At 48.8% G+C, this 25,879-nt stretch overlaps 1 protein-coding gene across 1 annotated transcript in view; it reads left to right on the plus strand.

Moving 5' to 3' along the window:
* Positions 1-25,879, plus strand: part of ANKH (ANKH inorganic pyrophosphate transport regulator) — a 124,797-nt gene that overhangs the window by 67,506 nt on the left and 31,412 nt on the right. Inside the window, exons 2-7 of the mRNA XM_082723311.1 lie at positions 4,159-4,375; positions 11,666-11,784; positions 14,410-14,493; positions 21,151-21,321; positions 23,011-23,145; positions 25,252-25,344. Of these exons, the coding sequence (XP_082579437.1) occupies positions 4,159-4,375; positions 11,666-11,784; positions 14,410-14,493; positions 21,151-21,321; positions 23,011-23,145; positions 25,252-25,344 (819 nt within the window). The remainder of the gene's footprint in view (positions 1-4,158; positions 4,376-11,665; positions 11,785-14,409; positions 14,494-21,150; positions 21,322-23,010; positions 23,146-25,251; positions 25,345-25,879) is intronic.

The following is a 25,879-nucleotide window of genomic DNA, read 5'->3' on the forward strand; positions in this document are numbered from 1 at the left end:
GCAGCTCTTCATCCAACCGGATCATTCTTGTTCTTGGGGCCTCGGCTCCACTGTTAGCTCAGCTGTCCCATCCTTGGGGGGCTTTCCTCGTCTAGTCCCTCGGAACGAGCTTCTCCACGGAGTCCCGGTTCATGAGCTTATTCCGTTTCTTTGGCACCTGTCGCTGTGAGTGTTTATACTGCTTGTGGAAGTGGTACTTCCTTCTTTCACACACTGACCAGTGTGGGATCCCCTCACGTTGCACGTCTGGGGACATATGGTGAACCAAAATTCTGTGTGCCCTGGAGCTTACGTTCACATGGAGAAGAGAGACAGTAAGACAGAAAGTGAAGAGTCAACTTAATGTCAGGTAATGAGCGCGCTTGTGACGAGGAACAGGGAAGCAAGTTGAGACAGATGAAACAATCAGCGGGCAACGGAAGGTTCTGGAAGGATGAATTACTGGAAAGAAAGCATCCCCAATAATGGGCAATCGGTGTTTCATGCAGATCAGTTTTGAAGAAATAAGCTATTTCTTTAGAAAATGAATTTTGAGCCCTATCTCATGGCATAAATTCTAGGAGGATTAAAAGTTAAGTGTGCAGATGAAACCATCAACTACATAGATGGTTTACTTGTGGATGGGGCAGAACAGCCAAGTCCAAAAGTGTGGAAAGAAACTCCACGAGATGATTGATGGGCTACACGTAACTTATTATTGGGGGACCAAGTTATTATTCGGGGACCAAATCTATTGGGGGACCAAAAGAAAATCAGGGAATAAAGAAGTAGACAAATTGAGGGAAATATTACTGCAAATGAGAATAATAAAACGGCTAATAGTACAGCACATGCCCTCAATTGTAAAGTTCTTCTTTCCTTGCCTTTTAATATGACTTGAAATTAGAATGTTTTTCATCCACTGTATACATTTAATGTGGCCATTAAAACATTAAATCAGCAGTATATCTGACAAGTAATAACATCTTAGAATCAGAATGCAACTTTTTAGCATTCATAAAAATTAATATGGACATGAAAGTTCCTAGTAGAAAATACTTCATTCCTTCAACAAATATTTGAGTGTTTCGGAGGTGGTGAGGTGGCTGGGATAGAGCGGTAAACAAAACAGACACAAATCCTTGCTTTGAAGTGCCTCCTCCAGGCCGGTCACTGGTTCCCTGTACACTCCATCCATCTGAGATCAGCCGGGTTGTTTCAGTGAGAATGAGCACCCGGGCCGACGCCACTCAGTAGTTAAGTGATGGGAGCACGTCCCCTCAAGTCTGTGTGCGTTTAAACCCTGTGCACTTTCCTCAAACTACCGTAATTGTTGAGCTAAGTGGAGTGTTCACGCTCAGTCTTGCTGACCGAGCGGTCATTCCCCGCAACCCCCCCCACACACACCTCTCACCTGCTTCGGCCCTGCCTTTAGGACTCTGTCAGGGACCTGTTGGTAGAACAAGAGAGCATTGCAGTGGTGTCCCAGGCAGGGCAGACGTCTTTTTAGCCAAGAGTAATATTTTGCCAACAAGACACGCAGAGAGTCTAATCCTATGTTATTTAGGTGCCCTCCTGTATGCCTTTTCACCCTATGCTCAATAATGGCTATCACTTAAGTGTCAACAAGTGTTTTGGCGATAAAATCTAAACCATTTGTGGTCATAGATGTTGGGGAAGGACAGGGAGGAAAAAGACCGAGCCACACACTGATCTCAGTGTCTGCGAGAAACGTACTTCGATGCTGTCCTAAGCTGGGGTCTCTGGGAGTGGAACCGGTGTTGGGGAATTCTCGGGCAAGTGAAGTGTTGCAGAGAGAGGGGAGACTTGGGGGGTGGGGAGAAGTTAACCGAGGATCTGGTCTCCACTGGAGACTGGCTTCCTCCTGGTCCCCCAGGGAGCTCTGGAGTGTGGATTGTACCAGAGCAGCCCGTCCTGAGGCAGGGAGCTGATCTTCTGTACCCCTGTGTCAGCCAGCCCCTGGCTGTGTGCGTCCTGGGGCTCAGATGTGGCTCAAACAACCCAAAGTGGCTGGGGACAAATTTCCCTGAGGAGGAGGCTGCTGTGAGCCATTAGTGACCAACTCCCGCCTGGCACCTGGGGACTGGTGCCCAGTAGAGGGTCTGCATGGGACACCAACAGCATCCCTGCGTAAGGTCCAAAATAATTAATTTGGAAGATTATCCAATGATGCGTTTTGACACACGACAGGACCCTCTGACTAGAGGTGCCTGTTGAACACAGGATTTATTATCAAGGAGCTTCTTAGTTTTTGTTTTGCTTTAGGGGATTCAACTATTAGATCAGCTTTGCTAGAAGGAAAATTTTTTCTAAGGAAGGGACCGTGGCAGGCATGCACCACAAAGGCTAAGAAGGTTCTTTGGGAAATTTTTAAGGTATTACTGGGGGGAAAGGGAGAAAAGGACTAGACATCCAAATGGAAACAACTATCGAAAACTAGCTTATAATATACCAACTTTGTCAGAAGAATGATACTAAATTCCTACTGCTGTTAGATATTTTTCTTCTAGGTTTTTCTAAAACCATCTTACACATTGGTATTTTGCTATACATTTTTTTTTTTTTTTTTACTAACAGTGCTTTGTATGGAACGTTCAACTATATAACGATGGATACATTGTCATTATATATTTGTCAAAACCTCTAGAATGTACAACCCAAGAGTGAATGCAGACTATGGGCTTTGAGTGATAAAGATGTGTGCCTTTCGGCTCATTGACTGTAGAAATGTACCCCTCTGGCATTGGATATTGATAGTGGAGAAAGTTGTATGTGTTGGGGCAGAGGGAGGATAGCAACTTTGCACATTCTGCTCCATTTTGCAGCTCTAAAAAGTAAAGTCTATTGTTTTGTTCTGATCTCAGCCTATCAATAATAATACCATGGCTCCTAATGCCTTAAGGCCCTCACATGGGCCTCGGTGAGCCTCCCTCAGACACGTCTCCCTTTCAGAATCAGTGTTACTACTGGGATGGCCCTTGTGGATCTTACTATGGTTGCAGGACACCCTTCAACAGCAGCCATCAGGAAACTTTGAAAAAAAAAGTTTATGACTTACAAGGCCCGGAAGCTGCACAAGACACCTGGGCTACATCAGTGACGCACAAGCACACACCTGCACAGGCCTGGGATCCTGCTGTTATTGGAGTCAAGGGTGCGGACCCAGAGTTTCAGAGGCTTACTCTTTATTGGTGAATTTAAGACATAAGAGCAAGAATTTGAAGCTCTTGGGAAAGAGACAAGTGGCGCAAATGGACAATTATGAAATCAACCAAGATCTCGAAAACAAAGGAGCCTTAGTGGAGCAGCAGGTAGCCTGACTCTTTATCAAGTCGCATGGCTGGCCATGGGTTTATTCATGATAGTTTCCTCCGAAGTGGGTGCCTCTTTGAAATAGTTGTCTGGGCAGTCCAAGCTTACTGTCCGTGCTTACACTACATCCTGTTTCTACAAGTCTATGACTACACAGAAAGCCGGCTCTCCGCCTTGATCAGTTTCCTGTTCCTAAAGAACAGGTGATGTCCTAACATTGAAAGTTAAAATACAGTAAGAATTGGGCAAATAGCATCCTTCAATTATACAATATATTCCTTCATTGCGTTTTTCGTAGCTTTCGCTCTGTGCTGGGAAGGGTACCAACATAGCACATATGTGGTATTACAAGTTATGGGTGCATACTCCCATGTACTTGCACAGGCACACATGCACACACGCATGTGCGCACACGCCCCTTCCTTAAAGAAAAAAAAAGAAAGAAACCATCACCCACTCCACACGAAGCATCTGACTCATTTCTAGAATGCCTGCTGCTGTTATAGAAATTCAGCCCACAAATAAAATTTAACATGTTAAGCTTTTAACCACAACTGCCTAGAATTGTTTTCTGGTATTAACATAAAATACTTGCTGGGTTTTTCCTCTAAGACTTTCACCCCAACGGGCAGGTGTCTCCCCTTCAAGAAGCTACTTCGAACCAAAGCTAATATGGATGAAAATGAAAACTAATAACTTTTATCAAATTATAGTGAGCTTTACCCTATAAGCTGCTTAGTGTTTCTATAGAAACCTGTCTGCTGAGCTTTTATCTCGGAGGCGTGAGTCCCTGGAGATGAACGACATTTCTAATGCTGTTTGTGGCCTATCTTTCCCCCTCCACAGGCCTTGAACCGAGGCATCGCCGCAGTCAAGGAGGATGCAGTGGAAATGCTAGCCAGCTACGGGCTGGCGTACTCCCTCATGAAGTTCTTCACGGGTCCCATGAGTGACTTCAAAAATGTGGGGCTGGTGTTCGTGAACAGCAAGCGAGACAGGACCAAAGCCGTCCTGTGCATGGTGGTGGCCGGCGCCGTTGCTGCTGTCTTTCACACCCTGATAGGTAAGGCCGCTGCCGCCCACGCGAGGTGCTAGCTCTCTCGTTTCCTGTGCCTTTCTGTCCATTTGAATGCATTTATTGTGGTACGTGATTTCCTTGGTAGTTATTAAAACACTTGACGTGAAAATTTCAAGGGATGAAAGGAGTGGGGTTTGTGCTCCTAGCGCAGGAAAAGAAAATGTGTTTTCTTTGGGAAGCTCTACTATTGACTCCCAAGCCCTGTGCTGGAGAAGAAGTGACTTCAGTAAGGTCAACAAAATGGCCCAGGCTTCCTAGAGACACACACGCTTTATGACACAGACTCAAAAATAAAAACAGAATGGTTTTTTATTAAGATTGATGCTTATCAGCAGTGAGAACAAATGATTATTTTATGTAGTAAATAAATAAAACAGATTGTTGTAGGTATTAAAGTTAACTTATTTTAGGGGCTCACTAGTCTGTTTTATCCAAAGATGAGACTAAATACTATGGCATAACATTCTTTCCATGAAAAAATAAGAAAACTATATCATACGTACAGCGACCTGCAGAGAGATGGACCAAGACCTTGGAAAAGGACTTCCTCTGGAGCCTCAGTCCTGCTTCTGCTACCTCCTGGGGGGGCAATTAAACTGTAAGAGCCTGACTTCAGAGCTCCTTGGCTTTAAAACAGCTCAGCTTACCGGGCATGAAAATTGAGTGTCACATCTATTTGGGCCCAGTTGCATAAAATCCGTGAAATAACACCTCATAAATCCATTGTGTACCTCCCAAACGGCACCAGCTGTATGAGCTCCGTGAATGTCAGTGGTGAATAAAGGAGCCGGGAAATGAACCCAGACTATTAATGGTGTATTCAGATGGCAGCTAATGATTGCTCACACAAACTTGAATCTGAAGGTAAATGCCATGAGACCCCTTTTGGTTTTCCTCTCAAATGTAGCACAAGCTTTTGTGCTGAGAACAGTATGAAAACATGAGAGGCTGCTACTCACGGGCCAGATTTTCAGGCAAAGTGTTGATATTGATCATTTAATTTGGGCGCAAAGCTTCAGGGCCTGGGGTTCAGAGGAGATGCTCTTCTTCCTTCAGCTCACGCCCTGAATACTAACTTATGGATGTGCTTTGAAGAAACGTCCTGCAGCTAGATTGGATCTAAGTCACTTTCAAAGATGGTACATGCCTCAGAGAAATTCCAGACGTGGAATGAGTAGGTCTAGATTAATTTGTGTCGAAATGGGTAAATTAGTTCCCCTTTGCTATCACTCTTTATTTGGATTTCTTAAATAAGCCTTACATTCCCTGCTTTAGTCATAGTTGAATAAGGCTTTGGGACTAATAGCTAATTACAGGGCGCCAGACATCACAGAAGAACAAAGCTGAGCGTCCTGTGTCATTGAAACTGGAGTGAGGAACATGTGGTCATCGAGATGAAAATCAGCATCATTTTTCAAGTCCAGTCTAAAATTTTCCATTTTAAAACAATTATAAAATCTTACGTGTGAATCAAAACGGTTCTACATCCCGGATGGATTTAGCTGTTGTTCTAAGCAGATTCTTGGAATTCTAGAAGATCTACTGACCCAAAAGTTTGTGTCTGTTCTCTCTGCACCAGAGCCTGGCTCTCAGTATCCAAACTGCAGGAGCCTTGGGAGTCATTCTGGCTTTTGGTTCTTGGTCTTTGTTGGGCAGCTGCCAATAAGTGTCTCATTTTAGCTAAATTGTGGCCGCTCCTGTTGTTATGGGCTCATCTGTGAGACACCACTTTTTTAAATTGCAGGGCTTGGGGTTTGCCAAGACCAAACCTTAATTTAGGTCAGTGGTCAGGATGTAGGTGTGCTCCCACATCCCCCTCTTAATTAATCTGTAAAAGAGGAAAGCTTGCTGACCATGTATGTACTTGGTTAATTTGGGTCCAGGTAAATTTCCCCCGCATGAAGTTAGTAGTATCTGTACACCTAATTCACACAGATGGAGAAACCATGGCTGTGGCTGTTTTCTTGGTCTACACTTGATTCTCAAGTGACCTGTAAGGCCTCTTCCATGTTCCAGAGCAGCCTGGGCAGTGAGCACCGCTTAGGGGAGCAAGTTCCAGAGTTCTTCCAGTAACTTCTAAAGTGGGTCCATTGTCAGTCTTCCCATCTCCAACAATGTTTCCATTATTCATGGGTTACAGACCCATCCTGGAAAGGGTACAGGTGGGTATCACTGAAACTAACAAGGGTGCTAGACAGGCACAGTTTTAGCGTAGTCTCAAAACATATCGCTCTGTAACAAACCCCCCAATACTCAGTGACTCAAAACACAGCATTTATTCTTGCTCACCAGACCAGGGGCTGGCTGGCCGGTTCTTTTGGACTCACTGTGCTCATGCCTCTGTGCTCTGCTGAGAATCAGGAGGCGGGACTCACTGGGGGGCTGTCAGCCAGCAGGGGCTGGGCCGATGGCCTCTGCTGGGATAGCTGGGCTCTCTTCCAGCAGCCTGAGCTTGTGTGGACAGCTGTGGCAATACCCCAAGTGAGAAGATAGAGGCCTACAAGGCCTTATGAGGCCAAGAACTGGAAGTGGCCGCCATCACTGCTACCGTGCATGACCGACCAAGACAAATCCCAGGCCAGCCCAGGTTCAAGGCGGTAGGGAAACACACTCCAGCTTTGCACCAGAGGAACCATGAAATATTGCCGAGCAGGGATATAGGCAGGAGAGAAAAATCGGGAACATTTTGCAATCGGTCTACCCCAGTCACTTCTTTGGGGATGATGGATTCATGCATTTGTTTAATCAGTATATATTGAACACTGACTCTGTGGCAAACAGTGGGCAGATCCTGGGAATTCAGATACAAATAAGGCACATCTCTAGAGAGAAGCAAGATATCATGCGGTATTGGAACGGGAAAACCGGCTACAGAGACAGAGCCGACAGTAAGATCACAGCTCGGGGTTACCTTGAACCGGCCACAGGCTCGGTGAGCTCGGAACGTGGACGGAGGTCAGGCATGCGGTAAATTATTACAAAATACCCACTCCACAGAGACTCGACACCAGTGAGATCACATTTACGTTCTTGTGTTAAAATCTCACATACACTGTACTTACTTTATGCGTGGATTTACGATATATTTCCAAGGCCTGGGTGGCGCTTGTACTTCCCACACCTGTATGTTCCAGATAACGGTTGCACAATGGGGACTCTAGAGGGGTGTCCGATGTCTGTGTCCCACGCCCGTGCCAGTACGCAGCCTCTGCACAGCCGGGTTTGCTGGCACAGTGCCTTATGCATAAAAGTTGTTCGACCCTATGTGTGGAAGTGATTTAAATATCAGCCATAGAAGCACACACACTTTTGAAATGATTCATTAGAAACACAGAGGGTCAGGTTATCTGCCTCTGTGAAAAGCCTAGTAGTAAACAGAGAAGTCCATGGCATAATCAGTAGTACTTTTTTTTTCCTTATTTTTTTTTTAAGATTTTATTTATTTACTTGACAGACAGAGATCACAAGTAAGCAGAGAGGCAGGCAGAGAGAGAGGAGGAAGCAGGCTCCCTGCTGAGTAGAGCACCCGATGTGGGGCTCGATCCTAGGACCCTGAGATCATGACCTGAGCTGAAGGCAGAGGCTTAACCCACTGAGCCACCCAGGTGCCCCTCCTTATTATTTTTTTAAATTTAATTTTTATTTTCAGTGTTCCAAGATTCATTGTTTATGCACCACACCCAGTGCTCCATGCAATATGTGCCTCCTTAATACCTGCCACCAGGGTCGCAGGAATACTTTTAAGACTTTTAAGCATGGGAACTTAGGAATTTGAATGAGAATAAAGGTTCTCAAATCACCTCTTGGAAATGCACGTATTATTCTCTTACTAGAATCAGAAGAAGGCTTTCCCCTCAATTCCCAGAGGAAAAGAGGTGTATAGACTTGCCTTGATTAGTGTTAATATTTCGAGGCATTTTGCAACAGGCACGGGTAACTACTAGGTGAGCAAGCCTGAGAACCACTCATTCTGGAAAGAGTCGGTCACCCTGATGGGCCCAGGGCTGGGGATTTGAATGGCCCTTCTGGTTTCTTCTCCTTTGGGTGGGGCCGAAAGCTGTCTACCTATAAAAAGGTCAGGCCTGTGTCCTCCCTGCTGCGGCCACGTCATGAAATCTGTTTATGTCTTGTTCAGAAGCCTTGTTTAATTTTTCTTTTGAGTGTTCTGCCCTTCAGAAGGAATAGAAGCTGTCTCAGAACGGTCGAGGTGGGGCAGTTGATAGAAGTCGACCGTCCCTGAATGTTAGGGCAGCCAGCCTGGTAATTATGGACTCTGTGCAAAGCACTTTCAACAAATTACCCCCAGCCAACGGCTCCGGCCAGAGACCGCTCAAGGGCACAGGAGCGCAGGACCAGCTGCAGACTAGAAAAAGCAAAGGGGCGGGAGAGGCAGAGTCAGAAAGCTTGGCCCGCGGAGCTCCCCACCCAGCCTCCTTCAGTCCGTCTTCCTTATCCTCTCGCTGAGAGGCACTGTTTTTAACATTTTCACTAAAATATTCTAATCAGTAGGTACACTGAGGTCTATCTGCAGAAGGTAGAGAAGCAGATATGTATCGATCTCTGTCGTCCGGGGCCTCACAAGCAGATGGCACGCCGGGCTCTCGGCAGCTCAGACTCGTGGGTCCCAGAGTCTCCCGGGAAATCATTCTCCCGTTCTCAGAAGCCACCTGTGTGACTTTGCTGAGCTTGTGCTAATGATGCACCACGGACTGGGAGCTGAGACAAGGGCGATGTATCATCTCCCAGGGCTGGAGGCTGGACGCTCAAGCTGTCAGCGGGGCTGATGCCCACCCCGGGACTCTCTGGAAGCTTCGGTGGCTTGCTGGCAACCTTGAGCCTTCCTGGGGGTGTGGACGCATCCCGCACCCCGCCCCCCCATCTCTGCCTTCACATCCACGAGGCGTTCTCCTTGTGTGTGTCCACGTCTGAGTCCAGATTTCCCCTTCTTAAAAGGATCCCAGTTATATCGGATTGGGGGCCCACGCTGCTCCAGTGTGACTTCATCTTTCCTAATTAGAGCTGCAATGACCCTGTCACCGAAGAAGGTCACATTCTGCCGTCCCCAGGGACATGGCTCACTCATCCTGTCTCACCTCTAGATCTCGGCCTTCCCTGCTCTCAGAGTCCATCAAGTGCACTCCGTGGCCTTGTCTGTGGGCTCTAACCTTGACCCTGGAATTTCAGCCCATGAGCTATTCCTAGCTGCCCGGCTCTCGCCCCTGGCACGGCGTTGCCCGTCTCAGCCAGCTCGGCTGCCTTGACCTGCCAGCAGCTTCTGTCCGCGAGGGTGGGACAGTCTTTGGGCTGGGGATGAGTGCCCCCCTGGCAGGTCCCAGCACAGTGGCTGGTTCCCGGCTGAATGAAACGAATGTACACGTGATCAGCAGCAACAATAAACTCTGAGACAAAACCTGCGGGTTTCAGTGCCCCAAGTACACCATTCACCTGCTTAAGGAACGTCTTCACCAGGGCCTTGAGTCTCCATCTGTCCGCTTTCTCTGGGTCTGAGCGCCTCGCACCAGGCGGGGAAGGTGGGCTGTGGGGCTCCCGCCCTGCCCCTCCCCTGAGCCTCCCAGGGTCAGGTCAAGCTTTCTCTAATCTGCTCCTCGAATCTCGTCTGTGCGCCCTCGGATCCCAGCGTGGACCTCACAGCTGCGTCCTGCCCTCCTCGTCCCAACTTCCCAGGTCTTTGCTCTTTCTGCCCTGCGACACACTCCCTCCCGGATTTCCCTTCTCGCTGCCTCAGTGGCTCGGCTGGCCCCACCACGCCCCACACCTGACATGTTTGCTCCCCTAGCGGCTCACCTTTTGGTTCTCCCCCTGCCCCTCCTTAGAGGGCCTCGCCCATCCCCCCGTTCTCGGGATGTCCTGCCCGCTCCACACACCCCCACGCCTCGAAATCGCTTTCCTTCCGCATCTGGGATTCCCACTTGTGCATGTAAATATCCATGAGATCATACTGAAGACTTGACTGAAAGTTCTCATGAGGCAGGACTAATCCGCCGAAAAGGAGTGGAAGCTTCTTTCTTTACTATCGGTTTCTTCTGAGTTCACAGGGGTCCAAGTCATCCCCCACACTTTGAAGTGGAGAGAAGGATCTTATTATTCACCTAAAATGAGACTCTCGCTGCATTCTGTCTCCGTTCCGATTTCAAAGCAGCTTTATAGTTGTCCACTGCATTAATATTCGTATTTATAGAAAAATGAAAACAGCAGGAACGGTGCTATTAAACCGCCAAGTAAAACGGTATGAAAACACAAAGATTGTTGGTTTTCGATATAGTCTAATCATCTATCAATGAGGTGAAAATCTCTTAGTTTATTTCATCTTTGCTGACAGCAGCTGCCAGAGTGCCTAGCTAATCCGCTAGAAAGACCTTCCTCTTCCTTCCTTTGTATCCGTCCCGCGGCTGCCGGTTCATTCGCTCTGTGTCAGTTCAACACCAGCACGCTCCTCCCAAAGGGGGAAACAAAACAAATCGCAAGCGGTGAAAAGGCTTTCCATTTTTTTATTGAAAAGACATATTCACAGGGGCACCCGGGGGACGCCGGTGGTTAAGCATCCGACTCTCGGTTTTGGCTCCGGTCATGATTCCAGGGTCGTGAGACTGAGCCCTGGGTCAGGCTCTGCACGCGGTGGGGAGTCTGCTTGACATCCTCTCCCTCTCCCTCTTCCCTTTCCTCTCTTGAAAAAAAAAAAAAAAAGGAAAAGAAAAGAAAAAGGCGTATCACGATCTGGGAATTTCCTCTTAGTAAGTACTGCTCCATATAAACATTTAGCTTCCAAATGATCCATCAAGTGCCCTTTCATGATGTCAAATTAATGGACGCATCCTAAATGCATAATAGAAGACTGAGTAATTGATGCCGAGTAAACCCACAAAAAGGAATTCATTGCAATCATTAAAATGTGGGAGCAAATCACGGAAAGATGGCCATGGCTTACAAAAGAATATATATATGGAATGATCCTACGTTCATGTTAAAACTCACACATACCCCACAGCACGCGCCCACCACATCCCCATAAAAGAGCTGGGCTGTTAGAACCCAGAGCATTCACCGGGACCCCCGCTGAGCAGAGGGGTAAGATCGGATATGATCTTTTTTCCATTTGCTCATCTAATTTTCTCATTTTTCTACAACAACAAAAAAAAGAAAGAAAGAAAGAAACCCAAATATTACATCTAACATTGTTTTTGCACTTTTGAGATAAAAAGCCTAAAAGATAACTTTTTCTAAATATTGATCTGTATGTTTTTTGGCCCTTTACAGCTTATAGTGACTTAGGCTACTACATTATCAATAAACTGCACCATGTGGATGAGTCTGTGGGCAGCAAAACGAGACGGGCCTTCCTGTATCTCGCTGCCTTCCCTTTTATGGATGCAATGGTGAGTAATTGTGGACACTTCTTTAAAAAAAAAAAAGTGATGGTGTTACTTAACCTAAATTTACCATTTTAGCCGTAGACCCCCATTTGGTTCATCCATTCCTCCATCAGTGGACACCTGGGTGATTTCTACCGTTTGGCTATTTCTATAATGGGTTATGAACATGGGTATACAATACCTCCTTGAGCTCCCTGTTTAATCCTTTTTGGGTAGAGAGCCAGAAGTAAAATTGCTGGATTATATCATAATTCTATGTTTAATTTTTGAGGGACCGTCATCCTGATCTCCGTGGCAGCTCTATCATTTTATAAGCCCACCAGCAGTACAGAAGGTTTCTAGCTGGCCCCAGACTCGTAACCGGCCTATCTTGGCCATTTATTTGATGAGAATTGTCGTACTTGCCACAAAGTTCTAGCAAGAGGCAAGAGAGCCTATTTGAAAGCTGTATTTAAATATAAAGTTCTTTCCTGATATAGTCAGGATCAAGGGATCAGGACAGCTTTCTGATAAACTCACCATTTGTGTGGCTTAAGCACCCAAAAGCATTTTAGAATGAGAATCTCTGGAAAATATGGATAGGCTTTCATGACTTTAGTACCCAGCTTTACTACATTACTAAGGGTGGCTCACTTCCATAGATTAAATTCTTTGTCATGATACGGGAGAGTTCTCAGAGAATGCTTTTTCTCTATTCCTCTGTGCTATTGAGAATTATAGAAGAGATTTAACCAAAATAAAAATATGTATTTTATACACACACACACACATCGTCAGTAATGTCCAATGCTGGGAAATAAACCTCTTCTTTAGGTTCCATTTTAAATTATTTTGGGGGGGAGACTTAAAAATACGTTCCTCTGTACAGTTTTTCAGCACCCCGCCCCTCAAGTTTCACATACTGTAGATGCGTGAGGTAAATGGGCATCCATCCACAGTAAGGTGAGGCCAACCCCCACATCCTTGGAGGAATGAGCCAAGGTCAACTGCGTGTGGTCCACCTTCTCCGATGGTATCAGGAGTGCTATACCGCCTGCAGTTAGCTTATGGACGTGGCCTCATGGAATCTCTGACTGCTTCCCACCAGTCTGCATGGTGACCTTGAACTCACAGTTTTCACGCCAAGGCTCCGATTGTCAGTTGGTGTGGCGGCAGGGTTGGTGGAAGAATTGGGCCATCGGAGCACTGGTACCTGGATTTTCTTTTTCTTACTTATCACCAAGTAAGAAATTTACTCTGTATTTACCCTGGCAATTGACACGTACTCCAAAAAAAAAAAAGGACAAAGAGGCTTGATTTCCTAGAACTGGATTCCCTAACAGTGCCCCATGCTGACCTAAGGGCGCCCCATAGTGCTTGGAATCAGGAAACAGTAGAAGCCCAACTTCCTAGACAGAGGCCCGATACTGCTCTGAGGCCTGCCCCCATCTGCATGGGGGCTCTGTGGACACACAGAATTACAGTGATACGTGATTTCAGGGACTTGGGACTAAAAGCGAATCCGTGTGCCCCATGTTCCATTTCCCTTCAGCTGTATTTCTTTGCCGTGAGAGAGTTTCTAAAACTCAGCGTAACACCAGAACATTGGGGATTAACACCCTTTACTTTTCTGTTTCATCATCAGCGGCCCCCAAAGACCCAGCAGTAAGAGACCGTTCGTGAAAAACAAAATAATGAACATTGATAAAAAGCCAGGTCATCTTCCCAAGCACACACCCCTGCACACCTACCCCTGGTTAGAGAGAGAATGTTTGAAAACCACAAAGCTGATCATCCCGATGGCTTTGGTCAACCAAAGGGGCCCACAAGCCACTGTTTGCAAATGTTATCGACAGCTGGCGTCTCTTTCCACGTCTGGCACCTCGAGACCTGTGAGCTGAGGGAGGAAGTAGATGGGGCAGCTACTGTACAGGAGTCCCGACAGAGACCTCGGGAATAAATCGTATTTGTCTGATGGCGCGAAGCTCACACGAAATGTTACTGCCGTGTCGGTCCGCAGTGGCCTTTCCGGGTCAGAAGGGTGATGCTCACACAGATTCTGCCTTGGACTTCAGAACTCCAAACTCACCGGCCCCCCGGGCTTTCCATAGTCTGCTCCCCCCGAGAACCTTCCTCTTCATCTCCCTCAGAGGCAAAGTGTCAGATCAGATCCTGCCCCAACTTGAAGAGAAGGAAAGAGTAGAGCCCTCATGGTTTGATGAGAACCTGTAATGACTATAATAACTCGGAACCGAGCTGGAGCCCTCGTTATGACACGCCTCGCGGAGGGCGAATGTTTCTGCCTTGTCATTCCGGCTGCCCCAGAGAGAGAGGGTGTTCCCTCCGTTCTTGGTATCCATCTAGCTTCCCTGCCAGGAAAGCTAGTGAGTGCCCTGGTCCGCCTTACCCCCTGTACTAAGTAAATCCTGTGCAGTCACTGATTCCACTTAGAAATCTAACGCGGACCTAGCCACCAGGCCAAGTTATGGTCATTTGACCAACGGAAGGTTTGTCCTGGGCTCCGAAGGTTCTGGGGTGGGGGTGGGGGGTTGTAGCAGTCTATTTCCAGATTGCCCAGTAAATCCTAACGGCCAGAAGTCATCTGATCCCGACGGTGTCTCTCATGCCAGATTCTCTTCATCCCGGCAGGCGTGGACCCATGCTGGCATTCTCCTCAAACACAAATACAGTTTCCTGGTGGGATGTGCCTCGATCTCCGATGTCATCGCTCAGGTTAGTACGGTCTGTGTGTCCATCGGAGCTCCCCGGAGCCCCCCTCCTGCCTCGCTGACGTGCATTCCCTCTGCGGGGGCCTTCCTGCCTTACTCCAGCCGAACGTGGACATCAGGGAAGGTGTGTTGAACAGGGGGGGAGCATGAGACCTCTTGTAGGAGACGCACGTCTAACCCTGCGAGAAGGAGGGGGTAGGAATTGACATTCAGCGTCAGATGTGTGGGCCCTGAGGCTTACAGAACTCGCCTGTGACATGGCCATCGGGCCTCAGCACACATGTGTCTGGTGGTCAGTGGGCACCAGCTGGGGGCACACTTGGTCTCCCGTGTGGTCTCCCAATACACGGTCTGTCCCTTGGCTCTAGAGGGAGCTCTTGGGAATTCTTCCATGTCGTTTCTCGTGTAGACGCCACACACGGCTGCCCTTCCTGCGTCATTAGCCCACATTTCACAAAAGCCAGGAGGCTGGACGTGCTCTGAGAGGAAGGCCGACGTTGCCCTTTCTGTGGAGCCCGGCGCTGGCAGCAGCCCCAGCTCTCCACGTTACTTCCTTTCTTCTGCCACTCAGGATCCTGCATGAAAATTTCAGCAGAAAATTAGATGTAATTCCCGTAATCTATAAATCAGCCCTAGTTCCTACAATCAGGGGTTCGGGAGAACCGTTTCTTCACAGAGGAGGGGGATGGGCTGATTTTTAAGCTCCTTTCCCAGTTCTCGGTTCCAGTCTATGAGCATTCCCATGCATTTCTGCCTGGTTTCCCCCCATCATACAAGCTAGTCTGGTGGCCACCTTTTTGAAATAATCTACTGTCAGACCATTAGTACCTCCCTAAAGACCAACAATTACATTTCCAAATTAATTGCATTTACTCCAAGAATCACTATTGAAAGTAATTTAAATTAATTCCTGTTAACACTGTGTGCATGTGTGTGTGTGTGTGTGTGTGTGTGTGTGTGTGTTTGCTCACACATGCGTATGCCTGGACACTCGTTCACGTCCTCTCTGGATATAGTTTTGTTAATTTTCTTTGTGAGTCATTAGAGATTTTTGTCCTGATCTTACTTTTATCCATCCTCTGAGAGATGAACTAAACTGCCTTATTCACTCTAATCAGTTAATTTGAAATTAAGGCCGCACCTCTCTTTTCCAACATTGGCATCAGCAACTCAGGGAATATTTATAGATGTGTGTTTTCTTTAAGGGCAAACAAACAAAACACAACTTCACTCTGCCGGAGATAAATATAGTGAGCATCTAGGAGTAGAAGGGAAAACCAGATTTCTGAAAAATGCTTTGCCAGCACGCCTACGGCCATTTTCCTTCTCAGTTTTAAACCCCGTCCTGGCCGGTGCCTGCTGGGAGGGCTCGCAAGTGCAGAATGATCAGATCTGGTTGGGAAGAGAGACGGGAGCTGGATTCAATACCATCTGGCCCCGAGCTATTCCTGGTGAAGTAGTTATTTTAAACCTTGTAGTTTGAAAGTTTGGAGGAATAAATGCGATGTTCGTTCCTAAGTGTTTTATTACCCTGCTCCCCAACCCCCAGTTTTAGTCCTCTGTTTCTTGAAAGCATTTTGTTCAATACCGAATTTGTGAGTAGACAGGTCTCAGGCAAAGTCCTCTGCAAATACCACCTTGGTATAGAGAGATAGCAAGTCATCACCAATGGTAAAATGAAAGTAGCTTATAATGCCTAGCCTTTCAGTGGCAACTCCCATTTTTTCAGATGCCTGGGTAGTTCTTTCGGTTGAGTGTCTGACTCTTGGTTTCAGCCCAGATCTTGATCTCAGGGTCGTGGAATCGAGCCCAGCCTTGGGCTCTGCTTGTCCCTCTGCCTCTCCTCCAGCTCTTGCCTACTCCTCTCTCTCTCTCAAATAAATAAATACATCAAATCTTTAAAAAAAATTTTACTAAGCTAACTGATCTCTCACCATAGTGCAAGGAAGCTCTCTTGGTTTGGTTTACCTGTGCAGTAATGCTTTTCTGTGCCACCAATACTGTCAGTAACGCTATGTCCTAGGGGCACCTGAGTGGCTCAGTCGGTTAAGCATCTGCCTTCGACTCAGGTCATGATCCTGGAGACCTGGGATCGAGCCCTGCATGGGGCTCCTTGCTCGGCAGAGAGCCTGCTGCTCCATCTTCTTCTCCCTCTGCTGCTCCCCCTGCTGGTGCTCCCTCTCTCTCTCTGTCAAATAAACAAAACCTTTAAAAATAAAATAGTGCTACATTCCAATAGATTGCCAAAGAATTTATGAAGAATATTGCTGTTTCTGTTGTATTTCACAATCACCTGGTCAATATTTGCTCAGCATCCGCAGGCGCGATCTCAGGGCGTTGCTGGATCTTACTGGGACCTCCTGTCCTAGCCCTTGCCTCCCGACTCAGCCCAGCGCCCCGGGACGGGAGGCCTCCCTCCCAGCTCAGCAGCGCTGCTGCCGTCCTGTCAGTCCCTTGGCTCGCTGGCTTTTCATCTCGGCCTCCTGGCCAGGCCGCACTCCTGAATCTCCCACAATGCACCTTTCACCACCTGCGCCCAGAAAGTCAAGCGGCTGATGGAACCATGCATCGACGCTCATCACTCACCGCAGCTGACCCAGTAGCTGCGTCAGAGGGTCCCCCCGCTCCTCCCTCTTCCCAGTAGCCGAGCTCCTTTCCCACTGCCCTGAGAAAGTCGAAGCCACCGATTTCTTCACCCTCTGGCCCCCAGACCTACAAGCCTGCCTCCTAACCCCGCGTCATCTGCGTTTTCCCCCCACTCTGGGAAACGAGGCGCCCCCCTTCTCTGGCCCAGAACCGCGGCTTCCACCTGCACTTTCTCAAGAACGGGGTCCAGCTGGCTCTCCGAGACCTGTTGTCTCTGCCCTGGGTCGTTCCTCCCAACGCGTAAACGTGCTCACCCACCTGCCGTTTTAACAGAACCACAAGGGCAGCTTTTTCGTGCTCCCGTGTGCCTCTCGGGCTCCAGTTCTGTTACTTCCCAGCCACACTTCCAGGAAGGGAGTTTTGCTCACTGTCTGCATTTCTTTTCTACTTCTGTCCTTTGACCACCTCCAAGTCGGCTCCCCCGGGCGGTGCGGGGGAGGTCTTGCCAATGACCTCTGTGTCACTTGATCCGAGGGACGGTTCCCTCAACTTCCTGGCCGTCTCTGCACTCCCTTCACTGCTCCCTCCTGCACAAAACGCGGCCTCGCTCTGGAACTCAGCAGCACGAGCGCCTGCTCTGTCTCCTCCTCCTGGAGGCCCCTCCTCTACAGATGTGAAGATGTGGACGTTCCTCGAGGCTTTCTCTCTCCTTGCTGTGCTCTGTTGGAGAAGAACCTAATTCACGCCCTAGGTCTGTGCCATCTCTAACAGGACCAACAATTCCCGAATCAGCCGCGCCCTGTCCTCTGAGCACCAGACAACATATCTGTATGCCTGTCGGATCCTCGGCGCCCCCTAAGCTCAAATTCATACCTTCTCTATCGAGTGTTTCGGTTTTGAGCAAACCCGTGGCACTGTCACCGGGTCAGAAGCCTGGGGACCATCCTCTTCATCACCAGGCCTTTTCGATTTTAATCCCGGGTGTATCTTTGATGTGCTCTCTGCTCCCCATTACTACCCCCTCGCCCAGTCCGAAGGAGCCCCCGTCCCGCCCGGACCGCTAGAGAGGTCTCCCGACTGGCCTCTGCTCTGGCCCGCCCCTCCTCCTTTCCTTCCGTCCCCCGCTCTGCGGCCACAGTGATCTCTGCTCTTGGAAATCCTGGCCACGCTGCTCAGAAGCTGCTTTAAACATTGCTTCCCGGGGTTCCTGGGATAAACAGTCAAAATCCTGGTCATGGTGACAACGTTCAAGACCCTTGGCCCGTGCTTCCTCGCCGGCCTGGCACTCTTCTCTCGTCCCCTCGCTCCTGCCACCCCCTCCACGGGCACGCCATTTAGGGCCCTGGTGTGGCAGAGGACCCTTTCATAGGGCTCTTTGCTTCGGCCCCTCTGCCCAGGAGGACTTGCTCTGCCTCACGTCCTCGTCCCTGCCACGGACTCCTGCCACACCCAGCCGAGGCTGCAGGTCTCGATTCAGGTGGCACCGGGGTGCCCTCCCTCGAAGCAGCCGGGCCATCCCAGCAAAGCCTCGCTGCCTCCACCCCCGCAGTGGACACTCCTCAGTGTCCCTGTCTGGTTCACGTCCCCACTCCTGCACTGGACCGTCAGCTCCCGGAGGAGAGTCTGCGACGATCTTGTTTATCTCTGGGCTCTCGGGCACTGCATACAGGGCCTGTGCAGAACAGACTCTCCTGGGGAAAATCCTTACCAAGGAGAGTAGGTTCCCCCTCGGAGAATCACCTGATGTTTCTGGTGGTAATACCAGACTCAACATCATAATTCTGGACTGAAATGCAGAAGACCCTATTTTAACTGATGAGTAGTACCATCCACAGTGACGATGGAAGCTCTGGGATGGGTGCTGGGCCCCACGGCATCGAGCTGTTAAATGGGGAGCTGGGGAGAGCCGCTGGCCCAGGGCATCCCCCTCCCTCGGGCCTGCATAGCTCACCCCTTCTTGTCATCACCACACTTACGTCTCGTTGGCTCGTGTCCCCCTTTCCCTTCTTAACCGCATCCTCCTCCGTGGCCCTGCCCAGCAGGCCTCCATCTCACATGGCCATCCTGACGGCTCTGGGAGCCTTCCTGGATGTGGCCGTGGAGGGCTCAGTCCTCAATGTATTCCTTTCTTGTACAGCGAGTTTTCAGCCTTTATGCACGGTCGTCATTGTTTCCACTGTGGGTTTCTGTGTGCCGAATGGTCAGCTTGCCGAGACCCTCGACGGACGGTCAGCTGGCTGAGACACTCAAGCGGGAGTTTGCCTGGGGGCTCCATTGAGCCTTTTGAGGCATTAGACACATCCCCACACGTCTGGGCCCCATCACAGAACTCCCGGTCCTCCGTTCCTAATACTGTATGTCCCTAGTGAGACTTACCCAGGTTGTGTCAACATCTTCAGTGGCATTTTCTACTTGTCCCACTTGAAAGGAACAGGCACGGGGCCAGTTACGGGCATCTTGACTTCATCCGTGGGCTCCGCTGCGTTTTGGGGGAACAGGAGCGGGAGTGTGAGCACCACCCCAACTGGTGTCTGCTCACGTCGTCGGTGCCGCTGCAGCCTGGTTGTGTCCATGCGGCCAAGCCCTGCCTGAGGCTCCCAGTCCGAATCGGCCTCGTGTACTGGGTTCGAGAATGACAGCTGGCATAAGACGCAGCCCACATTGCAAACAAGCCACCTCCAACATCTGATACTTCTACTGCGCTCACAAGTCTGTATAACCCTGATGTTCTCTGTTCCTTCCGGCAACCGAATGCACTCATCCAGCTCGTCATGCTCGGTCCCCAGCTTCCTTTTCAACTTTCGGTCATCGCCGATTCCTTGGGACTGCAGTGTTGGGGGTAAGCCTCCATGGGTCAGGACCACTCTGTGGTGGTGTGTTTTGCATCCCTGTTGTTCCGTGGATATTTGGCCATTAACGTCACGGTAGCTCACCGCCCCCTGGCCAGCTCAGACAGAGGAGGATGTAGCTCTTGATCTCGGGGTTGTAGGTTCAAGCCCCACATTAGGTGTGGAGATTGCTTAAAAATAAAATCTTTTTTAAAAAGTCAGTGGAACTCCAGAATAGTGTCCCCCTCCCCGTTAGTTAATTTTTGTGGTCTTCTGTCTTCAGTGGTCTTCTGAATGTGTGAATCCCCGGATGGCTCGATAGAGGCTGGGCTGCTCCTCGGACTTTTATAGACAGGAAAGCTAAATACTTGTTAAATTTTTTCAGAGATTATACAGTCAGGAGAGATTAAAATAATAAGGTATTAATTTTAATACTTTATTAATTTAAGTAGTAATTTAAGTATTAGAGATTAATACTTTATTATTTTAATCTCTCCTGACTCTATTTTTTGAACTCTTCCACTTTTTAAGTTAGTATTTTAAACTTTAATTGACTTTATTTTGTAATAATTGACACTGGTGCTTTTCGCAGCATTTTTAGCAAACTTCATCTTACAAATGTTAATGTCTGTTATTCTGTATATGCCGCTGATCACCACTACTTTTTCCTTGTGGACTTGGGCCTTCGTTGTGGATTACATGTGCATATCAGGATCCAGGCTCAAGCCGGTAAAACTCTACCACATCTTTGGGGGTCTGGGGAACAAAGTGTCTAAATGTTTTGTAATGAGATCGTAACTAGATATATCATTGCCTTCAAAGAGTCTTAGAAAAGGCCGGCCTGGGGGGCTCAGTTAGTTAAGCATCTGCCTTTGGCTCAGGTCATGATCCCAGGGTCCTGGGACTGAGCGCCGCATTGAGCTCCCTGCTAATTGGGGAACCTGCTTCTCTCTCCCTCCACCTGCTACTCCCCCTGCTTGTGCATTTTCTCTCTCTCTCTGTCAAACAAAATCTTAAAAAAAAAAAAAAAAAAAAAGCGAAGAGCCTTGGAGGGGAATATAGCAAAGCGATTGTGTGCTGTTCCCCTGAGGACACACGGAGCCCCGGCCCCAGCTCCTGTCCTCCCATCTGCCCTGAGGTTTTCACTCGGAGGTCCACCTCGTCAGGGTGCCAGCAGCCAGCAGGCACGCCCGTTGACGGGTTCTGTCGTCTCCCCTCTGACATGTCTTTGTTTTCCCGTCCTCCAGGTCGTGTTTGTCGCCATCTTACTGCACAGTCACCTGGAATGCAGAGAGCCTCTGCTCATCCCCATCCTGTCCTTGTACATGGGCGCCCTCGTGCGCTGCACCACCCTGTGCCTGGGCTACTACAAGAACATCCACGACATCATCCCCGACCGGAGCGGACCGGAGCTGGGGGTACGGCCTGTCTGTGCATCCGGGGACGGCCCTCTGGGAAATGGGAGACCCGTATACAAGCCTGTGCCCTGAGATGTCCAGCACCAGGGCACATCCAGAGGCAGACACAGAGTGGGGGGGGGGGGGTGAATGGCTTTGGGAGAGGTCACGGTTTAGCCTCCTTGTTTGCATATAGGGAAACTGAGGCACAGTGGGTCAGGTCAGGCTGAGGAGTAGCTACGGCAGTTTTGGTTCTTCGTACCCCCTGTTGTCAACAGTAAGTTGTTCTGCATATTGATCAACAAGTAGCTGGGGGCCCACAGCTCCCATTTAACCTTGCATTTGGATAATTTCTGAGTTCACAGCAGGACCCCAGACTTTGTTTGTACTTTATACTTTCCACCTTGGCCAGACACGGTCGCTGATTCGGGTGCCTCCTGTGGTGTGAGCAGAGTGTAGCCACCACGGGCAGCACAGAACTCTGCTCTCTGCCCTCAAGCAGCTGCATTATGCCCCATCCCGTAGATGAGAGCGACACAGAAGCAACAGTTAGACGGGAGCCCAGACAGCACGTAGGATACAAGACCTCGGAGTGCAGGGAGGGAAGACAGTGATGGTGTCTCAGAAGCTCCCCCACCTCCTGGAAGGTGACAGAAGTGGAGGCAGATGCCAGCAGGGTATAAGCCTCCCCAACTGGCCCGAGCACTGTTTCAGCATCAGTGCAAGCAGGATCTGACATGTATATGTTGACCCCGCCCATCGGTACCAGACGTCCCTGGGCTTGGTCTCCGTCTAGCTGTGGGGCCGCCGATACGCACGACTCCACGCAGCCCTAAAGAAGGCCCCACACTCCACCCTCTGATCCTGCCTTTGAGCACAGCTTACTCTTGGCATAATACAGAACAATAACTGTATTGACCACTTACCTCGATCCGAGGCGGGCTGTCAAGAAAGTCTGATCTAGTTGTTTCCGTCACTAGGACATCCACATCAAAAGGGTCTCGATGGTGACAATCCATCTCCGAACCCTGAGCCGCCAGCAAGGGGAGATAAGAGTGGCTGGCATGGTTCCACGATGTGACTTACCCTCTGAAGAATCAAAACCGAAGTTAAATCATGAAAGCCAGCCTTTAAAGATTGTACACCTTTTGGTTTTGTAGAATTCTCAATAAATCACCTTTTCTTGACCATACTTTCATTTTTATGCTTCTGAACATTCACGTGACTTCCGTCAGAGCTTTCAGAATAAGAACCTTGGTAATAGATTTATACCTCAATAATTAGGCACAATTGTGACCCAACTGGTTGCAGAAATAAATTATAGTAATTTTTTTTTTCACTTCTGAGAGTTAAGTTCAGTTTGGTGATTAAAACAAAAACCAATTTCCAGCCTGTTTTCCAGGCCATGGAATTGAGTTCTTTCTGGGTTAGAACTGCCCTGTTTGGAAAAGAGTGATTTGGATCCATCAAACTTAAATGTGTGCTTTGATTTCACGGTAAATTGCCAGCTGTCTGAGTTAATTTCTAATAACACTGTACGTTTTATTTTAATCTGAATTGGCTTGGCTACAGAGGCTTTTCCTTGTATTATTTTTAAGTACAATGAATTGACTCATTATTGACATCAAAAGGAAAAGCTTTGGCTCTGAATTGTTTTTTCTGTTCTGTTTCTAGAATTTAGTGAATTTGTATCTCCATTTCTTGACACAGGGAGATGCGACCATAAGAAAGATGCTGAGCTTCTGGTGGCCTTTGGCGCTCATCTTGGCCACACAGAGGATCAGTAGGCCAATCGTCAACCTCTTTGTTTCCCGGGACCTTGGTGGTAGTTCTGCAGCTACTGAGGTAGGGTGGTTTCTAGGGTTGGGGGCACTTGTGGTCACCTTTTAAAGAATGGGGCCGGAGGGTAGGGAAGTGGACACAGACTTGTTTCCGATTTACCTAGAGAGCTCAGGTAATTCTGTGGTATCGTAATGGACGACCATTCACACTCAGAAGCCAAGAGGCTCTTAGAATCGTGGGACTGTTTACTTCCATGAATATGGAAGGAAACATCGCCTTCATCCTTCTTGTTGACCAGATCTGAGGCATGGGCACAAGGCTAAGGGTGCAAAACTAGCAAGAAGCCGGGCTGGTCGAGGAATCCAGATTTTTCTGACTCCCGTCCAGTGGCCTTTCCATATTCCTGTGGAGTCAGTGTGATGCCAACATTGTGGTGGCCGAAGACCATGGACTCTGCCGTGTAGCAGCAGATGTGACCAGGCCCAGACCGGGAGGCCCAGGGCCCCCATGTCCACCCAACCCGCTCTCACCTGTTCCTGCCCCGCCTTCCGACAGTACGCCCCTCCCCCCACACCCCGGCCCCTCGTGGCTCTCTGAGCGCTTTGGCAGTCCGCCCTCCCCCAAATGAGGATCTCCATTATTTACTCACTCGCAGCTCAAGAAATTTATCTGGAAACTGGCAGCTACTCCAAAGAAAGAGTTGAATCATTTTTTCCATCTTTCAAGTATGGTATGAACAAATCAAGTTACTTCATTTGTCTCCTCCTCCGCTGCCCTCTGGAGACTGGATTCCGTCTCTGGAACTGCTGAGCCTTCAGGAAGGCCGGTGGCTGCTCATTAGGGCCTTCTCTTTCCACGTCGCCCTTGGATGCGCCGTCGGCGTGTCTCCAGCCGGGAACCTCCTGCCAGTTTCCATGTCCTGGGAAGCAGCTCATGTGGGCTTGGAAAGGGACGCACATAAATCACAAGCAGGACGCTTTCTCCTGCCTCACTTTGTTCTTGGACTTTGTGTTTTGGATCACGAAAGTCATCTTGGGTGGTTCTTACAACCCAATAGCTTTTTCAGTTAACACCAACAGTTTAAGTTGCTCAGAAAAAACGTATGTGACCCCATTAACTAGTGTGCTGGCATTCCATCTTCCCCTTTGAAAAAGAGGAAAAAGAAAAGAAAAGAAAAACCAAGGTAAATGACCTCGGTGGCATAGAGACTCCGCGTGTAGGGTACCGGACAGACGTGTATTGACCATCTACTGCATGTCCGCCATTTATGCACATGTCATGGACTCCCAGCAGACCTTTGTGATGGATCTCATCATTCCCCTGGTTCTGCTGGAGGAACAGACAGGGAGGTCTGAGAGGGTCCCTGCTTCACACAGCTGGAAGGTGACCAAGGGAAGGTTTGGGTCTACACAGTAGTGTTTTCGCCCAACTGGGGACTTAGCCCAAGTTCCAGGCATGAGTGTAACGTTAATGAAAATAGATGAAGCCTGTACTTCTCCTTTACTAGCTAGTTAGAGTTGAACTCTGCCAAAATGTAGGGTTTGATGCTTTGTTTTCACTCGCCTTCATTTTCATTTGCATAAGAAGAGAAACTCTCATTTTCACGGAAGGATATGTTTGGTTTCCACAAGAAATATTTCTTTAGTTTTCTTAAATTAAAAATCAAAATTGGGCTATTCTGGCCAGACAGATTAAAAGTGAGTTGAGTCGGAAGGAGAAAACCATAAAGCCACCAACTAGCGCCTACTGCCAGCCACCCAGAAGGACAGGAATGAGGCGTAGACGTGAACCCTAAGCAAAGACTACCTGGAGAGCAGAAAGGGCTCAGAATCGCATTTCGGGACTCCAGAACTGGGCTAGACTGGAGGGCTCCATTTGGCTCAATGGAAGGAGCAAAGGTCCCTGGTCTGGTGGGCCTGGGTTCAAATCGTAGCTTGTCCAGCCAACGCCCAGGCTCGCGATCCCACTCCCATCCGTGGTCGCAGTGGAGCACTTGTCGCTCCCCGTTCCCTCAGTCCCGCCTGCGGCCGGCCAGCACCTCTCGCCCAGCGTGGAGTGATCCGTCTGCGGTGGCTGCACCGAGACCGCTGCCTCTGGCCCGTGGCAAGAGCGGCTACTGGAGCTGCTCCCTGGGGCGCCGACACTAACTGCTGGCTCTTTCTCTTGTAGGCAGTGGCGATTTTGACAGCCACATACCCTGTGGGTCACATGCCATATGGCTGGTTGACGGAAATCCGTGCTGTCTACCCGGCTTTTGACAAGGTGAGCACCTGTGCGGCGTGGTGTCGGAAACACTCGCTTTAAAATTAGCCTGTGATAGACAGGCGTCTCTGATGAAGAACACGCTGATGTTTCCCCGTCTCACCTCCCTCTGTAAGATGAATGTGGGGTGGGGCCTGGGGGGGGGGGCGTCAGGCGTCACTGTGGACGATTTCCCCCAGAAAATAACAGAAGTCATGAAGCTTACTTTCATGCCAACCCTCTAATGCCCTCCAAACGATATTCACTTGTAGGTAATTCTGATTAAGAAATGATTAAATTTTTTACAAGGGGAAAATATAATCTCAAGAAAGTTTATTACATTGGATTTTGTTTCTGTGGTTTGTTGTTTTTTTTTTTAATTAAACAAATGTTTTGCTGACCTCATAGCAGATGTGAAGGGATAGACAGGATTGAGCCCTTGAGGTCCTAAGCTTCTGGATGGATGTCTTTCGGTATACGCAGTGTCCATGCCCCCCGAAGCTGTCCCTGCAGCGGCCTGGGTCCAGGTTTCTTTGGATGCAGCGGACTTATCCCC

The sequence above is a fragment of the Mustela nivalis genome, assembly GCF_964662115.1.
Source record: "Mustela nivalis genome assembly, chromosome: 3".
Taxonomy (NCBI): Eukaryota; Metazoa; Chordata; class Mammalia; order Carnivora; family Mustelidae; genus Mustela; species Mustela nivalis.